This window comes from Nylanderia fulva, unplaced genomic scaffold (assembly GCF_048542155.1).
Source record: "Nylanderia fulva isolate GAGA-0341 unplaced genomic scaffold, ASM4854215v1 Scaffold9, whole genome shotgun sequence".
NCBI classification, from domain to species: Eukaryota; Metazoa; Arthropoda; class Insecta; order Hymenoptera; family Formicidae; genus Nylanderia; species Nylanderia fulva.
In genome coordinates this window covers 4,008,964-4,023,891 of record NW_028191026.1, presented here as the reverse complement: position 1 = coordinate 4,023,891, position 14,928 = coordinate 4,008,964, and the positions used below count along the sequence as shown (strand labels likewise).

Here is a 14,928-nt window from a genome sequence, read left to right as displayed (position 1 = left end):
AAAGTAATAATTTCGTATATCTTTTATGACAAAAAAAATATATATCTGATTTTGCGGCACCCGCTATCTCTGTTACAATTTGATTATTAATAAAAGTAACACGAAAAAAAGAATTAGCTATCATAGCTAAATTTTAGCTGTCCGTAATTACAACCTGAAATTCAGTTATCATGCCTAAATTTTAGCAATGGTAACTAATATTTCTTAGCCATAATTTGACGAAGAATGTCACAGCTAAAAATATTAATTGTCATAGCTAAAATTTAGACATGATAACTAAATTTTATGTGTAACAGCTTATATGGATAGCTAAAATTTAGCTATGGTAGCTAATTTTTTTCCGTGAATGTATTATAGCAAAATAATATTTGACTGCAATTTTACTTTCAATGAAAACAAAGAGTGTCGTCGAGAAGTACGATTTTGTAATCGCGAATCAATTTTATTCCTTCAGAATAATGGAGCCCAACAGCTAGCTTCCGAGGCGACCGTGTTCATCCAGCTAGAGGATGTTAACGATGAGATACCGCTGTTCACCGAACGAGAACAGGAAACCGTACTCGAAGGTGAACCGGTGGGCAGCAAAGTCACCCAGGTGAACGCGATCGACAAGGACGGGACATTCCCCAATAATCAGGTAAATCGATAGCAAGCGTTATTGCACATAGTGAAACAGATCGACGTATACTCAGGCGACACATATAGCGATAGCAATCAATTAATTACGATACTGACCAATTATTTAACAAGACAACGAGCGAACACGCGATACGGACTCTGCCCTATTGATTTTACGTCCTTCCTTTTGATGTCTCCGCAACCGTGATAATATACAGCGAAAAAATAATATTTTTCGGATATACATGGGTCACCTAATGTTAATTAAATATTTGAAGTACACTTCGGAGAAATATATAGGTCTCGAATCATATAAAGTGAATTTATATGAAGCGAATCATACATATATAAATTTCAGCATAAAAATCATCGTGATATATATATATATATATATACCTATCAATCTTTGTTGATTTTTAAAATGAGAAAGAATATTAAATATTTTGATATGCTCTTGATAAAATTAATTCTCAACATTGGGGTGTTTTTGATTTTTAAAATGCAATTAGAAACTTGTTGATTCTAAAGGCAATTATTTCTAGGCATAATTTTAAAATGTAAGGAAAAATATAAATTGCGTATGAAATATTTCGATATTCTTTTGATAAACTTATCAGTGTGCTATTTTCAATTTTTTTAATATCGATGTTTTGATGCACAATTCGAACGCAATTAAATTTATCAAAGAAGGAGCAAGATATTTCATAGATTTACCCACGTTTATCGTGCGTTTGTAAAATAATATTATTGAGAAAATTAGCTCTCGATCATAATGAAAGATAGCTAGAAAAGGCGCATCGACATAGGTCTTTCCATTTCTTTATCGCGCAGATCCGATTTCGAGCGGATCAATTGCAGAGGGATTGCATTGAGAGTGCACAAAAGAACAAAAGAACACACTCGTATCGCGCTAGACCCGGGGCACTTGAGCGGGACTTAAGGGAGCTCAGTCGTCGAAGTCCTGATTGAGGGACGAGAGGCGGAAGAACGGCCGGGAATTGGGGAATACGGGGGTGCTTTAGACTTGTAACTTAGATCGTCGCGTCGAAACTTTAATGATTTCATGCACAGCAAAACCGGTAGGTATTCTCGCTGTGCCGTTATAAACTCCGTAACGGAGTAACGCAATTCCGACGATCGTGTTTGAGTGGCGTTGAATTTATCACGTACGAGAGCATTATTATGGATACACGCGTTAACGACGGGTATATATTACCATGTCGATGTTTAATCGCGCACGATTATCTCATTCGTTTTGCGTCTGATACCTGGCTGCTACGAAACGTATTTTGCGATGTGTAGGTGGAGCTTTGCGATTATGGATAAACGTGATATTACGCACTGAATATTGAGATGTTAGTTGCTGGAGGCTTTCGAGGGAGAAAGGAGGAACAAGATATCAAACGCAGATATAGGATGGTTTGAGCCTCAGCTTAAATTGGATTAATTTCCTTTTTGTTGGAAAATTCAATACTCGGACTTGTATCGTTATTTTTATGATAATCTTTTCAAAATTCTGATTTAAAATTCGAACGCGTAGAAAGGACTTTATTCTGTAGAATCAGGAGAAAATTTTCATTACTGATTAATTACGCAAAAATATATTTTTTATTCAGGAATATGTATAATTCAAGGTTTAATTTTTCTAAAATTCTTTTTCACTTTACCGTGTGAATCTTTTGTTTCCGTATTTTTAGAAAATGACATAAATACTGCATCCAAAGCGTTATACACATGCACATTATATTTCACAAAATATTTATATACACTAGAACTTGGAAGAAATCTGTAGGGTGAGAAAAATCTCGTATGCACTTTACTGCTGCTGAGTGAATTTTTTTTTCATCCTTTGTACATTAAACAAAAAGTAAGAGCATTCTTAAACGAGTAGCTTCGTGAAAATGGGGCGCACGTAGCTGTAGAAAGGAAAAAAGGCTCTCCCTCCGCGGCATAAACGAAAGCATAACATAGCGGAATTTCCGCTGGAAATTTGCCGATTAGGTAACTCGTGAGATACGCGGACACGCGACTGTAAATCTCGCAGAAAAGCGCGCGCGAAAGTGTCTCGCGCACGCGAGATCTGTCAAATATATGCGCATTCCATTTGCACGTGTTACGGGCGCTAGGTACGACAGAAATTTACGAGACAAAAGGGATACGACGAAAGTGGACGAACGTGTAGCCGAGCGTTGTAATCGCGTTACTGCAAACTCGATATCGCCTTTTCTTCGCTCGTCTATTCTTTCTTGCATGCGCGCCATTACTGACAATTGCGGGGCAAAAAAATATTTTTGCGATAATATATAGAGACAAAAATATTACAGAAATTAATTATGAATAGCAGAGATAACAATAGAATACATAGAAATAATAGAAAATATAATCTTTATAATTTTCACTTTTCGCTGTAATAGATTTATTAACAAAAGTTAATACATTTATTAATTTTTATTAATAAATCTATTACAGGAAACATGAAAAAAGTTGAATTAATATGACAACAGATATAATATGTACCTAATGTGTAGGATTCCAATAAAAATGTACCCTCCCCCAAATGATGAATATTTGATTTTTGCTGAAAAAAAACTAGGTAACAAGAATTTATGCTAATGACTTAATTGAGTTTGTTTCCTTCAGCCTTCTTAATTGAAGGTTCAAAAAGAAGTATAAAGCAGCTCGAAAGAGAGAGAGAGAGAGAGATAACTAATCTATTATTATACGTCTTTTTCTTTGAAATGCAGTAATATCATTTACCGTTTCATTAAAACGAAATTGAAACGCGCAAAGTGCGTGGACAATTCTAAAACTAGTCGAAGAAAAATCTTCTCTCGCAAAATATTCATTCAAATTTTCTTGTACTTCTCGATAACCACTTTATGAAAGTTCCTCACTCTCGGAATCATCATCCGATCCGGACCGTGGCATTTTTATGCGTTTCACGTGCTTTATACATGCATGCACTTTAATATGAAACAGGAAGTTTTCGCGAATAAAGGTAAAGTAAGTCGGATTGTAAAAGAGCTCATGACATGCTCAGTATGTAGTGCGCGAGAGAAACCATATCCCTGAATGATATAAAACCGCGGATATATCTTGAAAACATTAACTATTCTTTTACAATAATATTTTTTATAGTTATATTTTATATATGTATTATATATTAAAAATTACTATAATTATTACAATCACGAGGAAAACATTAATAGTATAAAAATTAAAATATTGTTGCAAATATAATATAATATTATATTATATGTAATTGTATATATTATATTTGCAACAATATTTTATTTTTTATATTATATTGTTTTTCTCGTAATTTTAATAATTCTAATAATTTTTAATATAATATACATATATAAAATATAATTATTTTTATAATTTATCGTAAATGAATCGTTAATGCTTTTTTAAGACATATATCTCATTGTATATAATTATAGAACATTACGAAATATATATAATATTTTATACTACAATTTCATAAATCTTTGTGTTTCATACGAAAATTTCAAGTAAACAAAAAAATCTCGTTAATTTACGCGGCTGTGCTAGACTTAACCGAGATTTATTCGGTTAGGTTAATGCAAACAAATATAATTTTTGTGCTCGCCGAGTGGGATTCCGGATAATCCTTCGTTAGCTATTTTTGTACGTGGACCATAGGTGAAGTCGATAAACTTTACACGCGTTGTTTATCTAGGTTACATATTACGTGGTGGAGAGCGACAGGAACGAGGGCAAGGATTACTTCGAGATCAACAGGGAGACCGGCGAGATCTTCACAAAAGTAATGTTCGATCGTGAAAAGCAGGGCGCTTACGCCCTCGAGGTGGAGGCCAGAGATGGAGCTCCTTCAGCGAGACCCAACAGCAATGGTCATCCAAATTCAGGTAGGTGATGTAGAAAATTTTATTTCAAAGCTGTCCGCCGCACCATAAAATGTGCATTGATCTGTCTGTGTATGCAGGGATATGCATATACGTAGGCATATAATAATCGTTGATATACATATATAATACGGTTAATGAATGAATTATCAATAAAAAAATCAAATATAAAAAAGTCAAAAATGTCTTCGCAAAATAACTGGTTAATTATGACTTTAAAATATAACTGATCAATATACTCGTCAATTTTTTTCTGTTAAACTTTAGACAAGTGATAGAATAAAAGATTAATCAGAGAGACTGTGAAAAGTTTCTGGAGTGATTTGCGAACATTGATTTAAATCTCTATGCAATTACCACCTTATTAAAAAATCGACGATAAATGGACGGTCAGCTTAGTTTAATGCAGAATAATATAAAATTTTGGATAACAAAAATTTTTATCAACATAAGAGATGGAAGATGTTTCCTTCCCTCTTCATCAAAATCTGAATTTCTCATATATTCGAGATATTAAAAGCAAAGCGATCTAGTATAAAATATCCGACGTGCTGAACGCGGGGTCAACCTTGTTAGAAAATAAACAATTTCTCACTCACCGATACCTGCAATAGAGTTGTAATACACAGCCACATGGATCTAAAAACAAAATATTCAAATTATGCACATATAATATAGGGAAATGCCTATTAATGTACAAGTAATTATTATTTCGAAGTAATAATGCGCAATATTTTTTTATAAATTGAGTATATTTAATTATTTTGCATACCTCACAGCTGCCCCGATGTCGCCCGATGCCTTCCCCAGGCCTCCTCCTCCTCTCGTGGTCCTTAGCACTCACGACACTCGCAAAATTACGATCGCCCGACACTTTACACGGCACTCCCGACGCGCGAAACTTTACACGGCACTCCCGACATGTAAAATTTTACACGGCACTCCCGACGCGCGATACTTTACACGGCACTCCCGACGCGACGCGTGAATCACACTACCTGTAATAACAAACCAAATACATCTTATTATTTTTTACATTATAACAGACATGACATATGTAAGTAATTATTAATAAGAAAAATGCTGTAAAATAAAGTGAGACGCTGCGTGAAGTTTATTCCAAGGCATTTTTGTTGCTTTAATGGCTAGAACTATTTGTTTAAACTATCAAGAACTCTGGAACTCTATTGAAAATAAAGCCAGAACTTTTAATTATTTATGAATTTTTACGAAATCAAACGCCAGCTTCACACACGCATCATCTCTTCGAATGCGCCAACGTTATTTTATACTTGCTTTGCGCGAATGGCATCTATCATTTATTTCTTGAAAGCATCTCTAGTTTCCTTAACGCGAAGTTCTCGCTTCATTAGCGAGACAGCCATTAACTCTGTTACAAAACTTATAATAGGCTTATCATCGATTGGTCACCGGCAGAATCAAAATGAAGAAGAGGGTTAACATTTTCTTTTCGCTTTTCAAACTTTCATTTCTCATCGTTTCTCATTTTCCTCAGATAATTACAAATCTTTCGTTATTTTTATTTTTGTCCTCTTTCTGTCTTTTCTCTTCTATTTGATTACGTCAGTATATAATCACATTTACGAAAGCGTGTTTACAAAATAATTGACATTTATCAATGAAAAATTAAAAATAGATTAAATATCTGATGACAGCAAATAATGTAATAAAATGTAGATCTGTATATAATTCTATAAGTTATTTTAAAACAATATCCAGTCCATTTTTCATTGACAAATTGCATTTCATGCATATCTCTTTCAATGCGAAAAATCTAGTTAATAGATAAATTTTTATTTTAACATCATATAAAAAAAGCTTGACATTTTTATTTCTATTACTTTTTATTCTTTTTTAGTTTTAAATTTGTATATGGATATATCGTTTTTACAATGCAGAGTAACTCAAATTAAATAAATTAGTATCATATTTTTTTCAATCTAATAATTTTTGTCATTTCTAGAGTCACGTGCGTTTCCTAAATGAAAATTATTCTCCTATATAATTAATGACTTTTTTCACTTTTTAACAAAATCGTTATTTTTATTCAATTTTCTCACAAGATGCGCGCTTCGATAATGTAACGTCCTTTAAAAATAAATTATAATTTTATAGATTCTATGATTGCAATTTGGACATAGTATTTTGCCAATAGTTCAACGGAATAGTCAAAAAGCGGCACACATCCCTACAGTCAATATGCAGATCCTAACTTTTATTGAACGTGATAACGTTCATGCGGGTTCTCCCCATAAAATTGAGCGCAACGCGATATAAAATAAAGTGTGCACGATAATACCCGGCTTTATACTGTACTCATCAATTTCTATATTTTATGCTGGAATTTCTCGGGAGAACGTAATACACGGCACATCTAATTACATGTCATGTTGCCGGCTCTTATAACGAAGGTTAACGTGGAAGCTTTGAGCTGAGATAATTTATCTACGAAGCCGTCGTATGTTTAAAATGAAGAATTTGTGAAACACGCGTACAATAAACATGGTTTTTGATAATAACTTATCCTATATAGAGAACAGATAGGCCCTTTTTAAATTGTCCATCAATCTCTTTGAAAAAAATATTTGATGTTATAAAATGTTTGCAAAGGTAAAAAATTGAAATACAATTTTATCATATGATTTTTAATTCAGATGCAGAATAGCTTGTAATATTAAAACTCAACATTAAGAAAAATATTTAAAAAATAGTTGTCTTCAAAATTTCTGAATTTTATCTATAATAATATTAAATAAAAAGTCTAATTCTTTATCGGCAAAATGAGAAAAAAATCAAATAGTGATTTCAATCAGATATTTAATTTTATTCACATTTATAGTTAGGACATTTGCAAACAGATTTGCCTGCGCATCAGCTTGAATCTAAAATTATATTTAATAAAATTTCTTTTTATCTGCATACTTTAAATAAATTTTTTTCATTTTATATCGCACGCGTTGCCAGATTTTATAATGTTTGATTTCGATCGGATATCTCGATATGATATCGATATTTTTCCAATTGATATTATCGTGTTATGCGATCGGCAAAATTGACGACAATTGATTTGACCGAGTTGATAACGACAAACAGAATGTTAAAAAAGGACAGGCTTGCAAAAGTTTCTGCGACAATACGCGCTACTGATACAAACGTGAAATCCGGACTAGGGATTCCTGTAATCTAGAATGGATGTGTAAAATGGTGTAGGTGCTTTGACGCCTCTCTTTGTTTTACTCGTGATATGTTGTGTGCGCGACTACAATAGAGGATTGACTATCGACTTGCAGTTTGCGCAGCTTCTATGTAAAGGTCTCGTCCCACAGTTTGCGTATTTTATGGCAGCGAATCGTAGATGTTTAAATACAGTTTGTTTTTCGCAATCAAAATCGGAGAACTATTTAATTGTAAGCCTTTTTTTTCAATCGCCGATATTTTGATACATATATTTGCATTTGATTAACGTTCAAAAGAATATTTATCAAATAGAGAGAAATTGTAAGAATATTTTTAAAATAGAAAAAAATGTAAATTTTATGCAAAAATATTATTAAAAATCAATATAAAACAGGATAAATAATGAAACTTTCGAAAAGAAATTACCATAAGCAAAAAATTGTGTTGGCATTAATTTTCTTAGGAATCTATTATTTTCTTACGCTTATATCAGAAATGACGCTTTGATCCTGTTGGAAGCTCAGAATTTAATCAATTTTATGAACTTTACTAAAATAAGAGTCTGCCGTTTATATTAAAATATCGATCTCAATATTCTGAATCAGGTTGGTAACCATAAAATTTTACATTAAATTGATGATTTATAGTGTCAGTTTAATAAAAATAAAATACAAACGGAGATCTTGTTAATATTTTTGCGATTCAATTCTTACATTGACAAGAATGAATTTTTCATAAATTCGAGAGAGAGAAAATATTTTTGAGCTGATTTATCCTTCCATTTTAGTAAAAATAGTACACGTTCTTACAAATATTTCTCATTTTTGCAATAATAAATTATAAAAATGGAGATTGCTACATACTGATATAATTTAATTCACTGTTCAACTGTTCCTTTCTATTGAAAAATTGCAATAAATGTTTTAAAAAGATATGATCAATAATATTCACTTTTCTCTTAAACAATGAGTTTATGAAATCGAGTAACTTTGGCAAAATAATAAATGTCAACGCGAAGTAAATCTGGATCATTATATGAAATATAAACATTATTCCAGAAATTATGAGAAATGAATGCATCCGGTATAATTGTGCATTATCTATGGTATTATATTCATTCATGTGCGATGGCATATATAATTCCTAATTTGAGTAGATGGAAAATTTGCATATTCAAAAACGCGTCGACATAATGAATTGCATTAGTCTCCAATTAAACTCCTCCCATTATTAATATCAGTAACTGCGAGCTTGTCATATGAGTATTATTGAATTTCAGTGCTAACTTGTTGACGGCTTCAGAATACGATGCGTTACCTTAACTACAGCTAGTCTCGTTATTACTTTAATAATAACCAGAATTAACCAAGTAATCTCACTTAAATATTTTGTACAAAGTATATTATAATGAAGATATCAAATTTCTAAACACAGAACTTGAGAATTTCAAAAATAATTTAATTCTGTCTCAAATTTATTCTATTCTCTTTTATAACATAGTCGCCAATAAAAAATGTATTTAATTTAATTATTTAAAATTAAATATATTCAACCTTATAAAATTTACTTAAAAAATTTTTAAATATAATATATATATATATATATTTACTTATTACTAATTTATTAATAATATTGTGCAATTAAGCTCTAAAATATAGAAAAGTAGACAATAAAAATTCGCGAATTTTAATATTAATAATGATTCAATTAAAATCTTCATTCTACAAGTGAGAAAACATATCAGTTCACATTTCAGTTTATAAAGTAAACGTGCAATATAAACGCGTTGCTGTATAATTTTGGATGGAAACTACTTTGCTGGATGAAATTCCGCGATTAACTATGTTTCGTGGTTGCTGCAAAATTTCCTCGATAGTTGTGTCAACATGAAGCGTTCTCATCATTATCTTTGCCATTTTGATATTCCAATTTTCGCGAAAAAATTGTATAGCTACAGCGTGCTATTTTTTTTATTTATACGTAGAATACGATATGGTATTAAAAATATTCATGTACTTGCATGTTAGTCCGCGTATTTTTATTTATATCTAAATGTTAAAGATGCATGTTTTGAGATATTATATTAAAAATATATTTATAAGAATATATAGAAAAGAATTTGTTTTTCACGCAAGTTTCCCATTTTCCTTTTTTCTTCTCAAGAAATATTTTACTTTGCATTAATATTAACGATATCGATAATTAAAGAGTTTTCCGAGTTCACCGCAAAGGTATAATTTCGTAACAAATCTCGCTTTTATTTTGCAACTAATTTGCTGCAGATTTTCCTTCGTAAAAGATTAGAGATTTTATTTTATCAAAGTATTATATATATATATATATATATATATATATATATATATATATATAATTCACAAGTTCTTGACAGACAGTTGCAATTAAGTGCTCGCGTTCAATCAACTTCTGATTCTGATTCGTATTCGTGTGCTTTTGGAAACGAATGAATTGTTTCACAGTCGGCGAGGAAAATGCATCGTTATTTTCTAAACGATCGATGTGCACTTACAATTAATAATAAGCGAACTAAGCGCATAACTCCCGGATCTCTGAAAGGTCTTTGCATCGTAAGCACAGTCAGACGTTAATATAGCAACCGCTGTACGTACCGCGATGTATATCACAATGGCAATTAATAACGGTAATTGGACGAGCATCATTAAGTCGCTGCATCGCGCTCCGTACTATGCACGGTAAAGTGTATTCGACAGTAGAGGAAGAGATAGTAAAGGAGAGAGAGAGGGTTGCCGCACATTTCGCGCTTACGATATCGCTTCGCATACATGTATACTTTCTGAAGTGCATCTTGCAATAAACGCAGGCAGCCTTTTCCTCTGGAAAATTCGCGATCGGTGTCGGCCCTTTTGCTGATCCAACTTAATAACGCTTGATTTTTCCGATAATTTTTTCTACAATGTTTCTCTCTCTTTTTCTGCTTCTCTTCTCTTGCGAGTATGTTCCTATATGATATTCGATTGAATGACATATACACACATACACGAAGAAAATTTTCTCTTAGAATTTACCCTGAAAATTATGGTAATCGTGCGACAATATGGAGGAATTTTATAAAAGTTTCTTTAATGTTTATCACAATAAAAAATATTAATATGTACAGTAAAATTAATCGAACATATTTTATATCTTATTGTGGTAAATATTAATATTTTTTATTGTGATAAATATTAATCAAAGAAACTCTTAGAAAATTCTTCCAATATTATATTGTCCGATATTGTCCCACAATTACCATGATTTTCAGGTAAATTCTAAGAGAAAATTCTCTCTGTGTACGAATTTTCTGAGTTATTCGATAAAGAGAACAACAGTAATTCGTCCTTTCAATACAAGACAATAAAAAGAGCAAAAAGATGTGAATAAAAATATCTCTTATTGATAAAAATCAGCAATGGATTTACAACGAGCGCGGAGAGATCGTGTTTTTACTACAATACATTTCAAAATATGTTATTTATTTTGATATCTTTGGATTTTCTACGAGCTTTGGATTTTCTACGCGGCTTATTTAATTAACTAAATTTTTTTCGGGATATAGTACTCATTTTCCGTTAAATCATATATCGGAAAATGTCGCGGGATTATATTTGTGACCGCAGTGACATTAGTAAACCGAATCTCCAAGTATTTATCTTTCTTTTCTCTTGTATAATTCCATCATGTTATAGAAAATATACTATATAATCTTTCTAACCGTTTTAATACTGAAAATTGTTATCATGCGAATTGTAATTTTCTGCTAAATTAGAGATAATGCGCGTAATAATACGTAATCATATATAGAATACGTAAATATGAAGTCAACAAATATCCGATTTATATTATTATTATTACATAAATTTGGAGAAATTATATATTTAATTATATTTGTAATAACTTCAATTATGTATGCTTAACATCGATAAGCCGGTTTCGCGCACTTATTTTAATATTAATGTTTGTTATTTTTGATAACAATTTTACAGACAAAAAGGTTCATTAAAAATAAAAAATCTAGCTTATATAAAAAAATATTTAGCAAAAATTTGTAGTTTTAAAAAGGGGAAGACCATATATAGAAAAGTCGTTACAGTATGTAATGACAAAATAATAAAAATTGAAAAATGTTTGTTTTTTCAAACATATGAAAAATTCTAAAATATTTTAAATATTCTTTTTCTCTTCCGAAATATGCCAGAATTATTTTACTCTATTTATGAGTTTTGTTTATTCATATAGTCCACATTAGTCTCCTACTGAATTACTATTCTCTTAATATTATCAAACATTCAAATTATAAATCAACATCGAATATCAGAGACCGACAATTCAATTCAAAGGTTAATTTGCGACAACGCAATTGACGACGATATAAAGCGCGCGCGCTAAAGCGCAATTGCAATCATCAAATAAACAGAACAGTTAACCATGCAAATATAATAACTGAATTTATTTACTCACGAGTTAATTCGTTCTCACCGCCAATTTCTCGTCAGGTCGCTCCGTTGATCATTGAACATTCGCATGGATATCAAACAATCTGAAAAAAATATAATTAATTACAATCACTAATTAACGATTTTTACCCTCGCATTTTACATATTATTCTTGCTCGCGCACAGATTTTGCGATATATTTTGTGACATATAATTGAAAAACTACACTGAAACAAAATTTATTAACTTAACTAAACCTTTCAACTAAATTACTATTTTGTTTATTGAACATATATTAGTATTTAAGTCTACGTTTTGTTAGATTTAATGTTACATTTCATTTAGATATTTTTATATGTTCAATTAACAAAATAATATTTAGTTGAAAGGTTTGGTCAAGTTAACAAATTTTTTTTCAGTGTATGTAACACGATCGGAATTCACACAAGGCTAATAATAGTGTTAATTATATTATCATACTTTAATTAATTACAAGATCCACTTGACGATTCCTAATTGTGCACTGTTTCGGTTGAGAGAATAATATGTTCTCGCCGTCAATTTCTCGTCAGGTCGTTCCGTTGCTCATTGAATATTCTCATTGATACCAGGCAATCTGAAAAATATACTACTAATTACTATCACTAATTAACAATTTTTGTTCTCGCATTTCACACATTATTCCTGTTTGCGCATACATTTTGCGATATATTTAGTGACATAAAATTGAAAAACTATATAACACAATTAGAATTTATATACTATAAGGCTAATAATAGTTAATTATATTATTATGTACTTTAAATATTTACAAGATTTATTCAGCGATTTTGCTGATTGATTGTGCGTAATCTATTTCGGTTGAGCAAATAATAAATACAAGACAATGAGTTTCAATTGATAGATCACACAACACACATACGTGCAGATTACCAAACATCGAGGAATACTGTTAATTACTAATTAATACTTACGTCCGTCGTTACACTTTCGGCATTCTCGATTAACTCCCGACATTCACTGCGCTCGTGATACATTTTGCGCCAAAATTGATCACGTGATGCGTGACGTACTCGAAAAACTTGTAGGGACGCAACGAGCACTTCACGTCGTTGCACGTCGTGACGTCACGGGACGATCACAAATCTGAAAAATTATATCATAAAAATAATTAATTATTACCTCAATTAATTAGGAGTCATCTCAATGATCCTCGAAATCGTATTACTTTACCTTGATCGAGCAAGAAGCGAGAAACGAGGCATTAAAATGCATCGAAAATTCCAAGGCTCCGACTGACGAGACGACGCCTCGAAAAATGTCAAATAATATTATTATTCGCCAATTCCGCGCTTCTCCATGATCGCTCGTCGTTCAGTTCGACTCCTTCGACACTTGTCACATACGAGACGCACTGTGCAACGTGTAATTAAACAATTGTGTAACGCGAAACGAGGAGCCCTCGTGAAACGTGCCCGTGCCGATTCCGTTCGCGAAACTGTCTGAAGATGCAGAGGACCAAAGGGACGCCAAGACAACTTCACGGCTCGCGAGATTCGAGCGGGAATTCGATCACATTTTCATGAACTGAACAATATATATTAGATGAGTGCCATTCAAAATTTTAGCAAGTAAATAATAAAGAATGATGTATCTGAGAAAGTAAGGGAAGTCGAAATAATATGTTCGAGACGACAATGACAAATGTCAAGCGATGCTATTAATTGCTGAACGACATTATTTGGCATTTTTGGAAGCGTCGTCTCGATCAATCTTGATATTAATTTATGAGATTTATTCGCGACTGAAATAATTAACTTACCTCTTTTCTTTTGCTATGACAACCGCGACACGGCACATGACACATCGACGACAGCTTGCATGTAAACATACGGCATTCATCAAAATAATGACAGAGACGCCGGCGTCTCGCTGTCATAAAAATAAAATCTATTATTCTCGTATATATTCGTATATGTATAAAAATTAAAATATTGTCGCTGATATGCTTTAACGTAATTAATACTTGTATTAATTATTATCGAAAACATTAGATGAGACGCTCAATTGATGTTGGTAGTCCTGCAACTTTATACCTGCAGTCTATATACTTCATGTACAGTCTATGGCGATAAAGTTTATTGTATATAGCGACTATATGAGTGATTATTTATGACCAATCAGATTTTTCGTTTTTAATTACGTATAGAAATTAAAGATTAAAGTTTAATTATTGAATAGAAAAAATATTAGCTTCTTTCTTTTATTAATCGAAGTCGAAAATTTTTATCCTTTATTTTCAATTATCGCGTGCGATACGGGCTTTAAGGAAAAGCGATCAAATGCTCTGATTGGCTGTCGCGTATGTATGACGTATGTATAAACTATTAATTCAATGTTCGCCTTTATGTGCATTGTTTTCACTCTACGAGAAAAAAAATTTTATATATAATTATATATAAATAATTGTATAATTATACATATAATCGTAAAATTAAATGTGACATATGTCTATTTTTATACATAATTATATAAATTTCCCCAACAACACACATATCCCGAAGACGTTCAGAGAGCATCCTGACCCAGCAAACACCGATATATAATTGTTACATTGCTATAATAAAACGGAATATAATAGGTAATATAACGTGAACGTTACATGTAACATCCATGTTAGTTGTAATTTCCCACTCATAGATGTAACATTTTAATATAACATATATTACATTGTAGTTATATTGTAATTATATACCAAATAGCACATT

At 31.5% G+C, this 14,928-nt stretch overlaps 1 protein-coding gene and 1 long non-coding RNA gene across 6 annotated transcripts in view; one reads left to right on the top strand and one right to left on the bottom strand.

The window, feature by feature from the left end:
- LOC114929917 (neural-cadherin) overlaps positions 1-14,928 on the top strand; it is a 219,585-nt gene that overhangs the window by 82,044 nt on the left and 122,613 nt on the right. For all 5 annotated transcript variants that reach the window (XM_085489615.1, XM_085489612.1, XM_085489613.1 and 2 more), the window contains 2 exons: positions 455-637; positions 4,325-4,514. In XM_085489615.1, the coding sequence (XP_085345741.1) occupies positions 455-637; positions 4,325-4,514 (373 nt within the window). The remainder of the gene's footprint in view (positions 1-454; positions 638-4,324; positions 4,515-14,928) is intronic.
- LOC114929921 (uncharacterized) lies at positions 5,385-13,444 on the bottom strand. The gene is made up of 5 exons (XR_003819340.2): positions 13,394-13,444; positions 13,135-13,306; positions 12,641-12,776; positions 12,186-12,264; positions 5,385-5,509 (listed from the first exon to the last, which is right to left on the bottom strand). It is a non-coding gene; the product is annotated as an uncharacterized LOC114929921 (long non-coding RNA).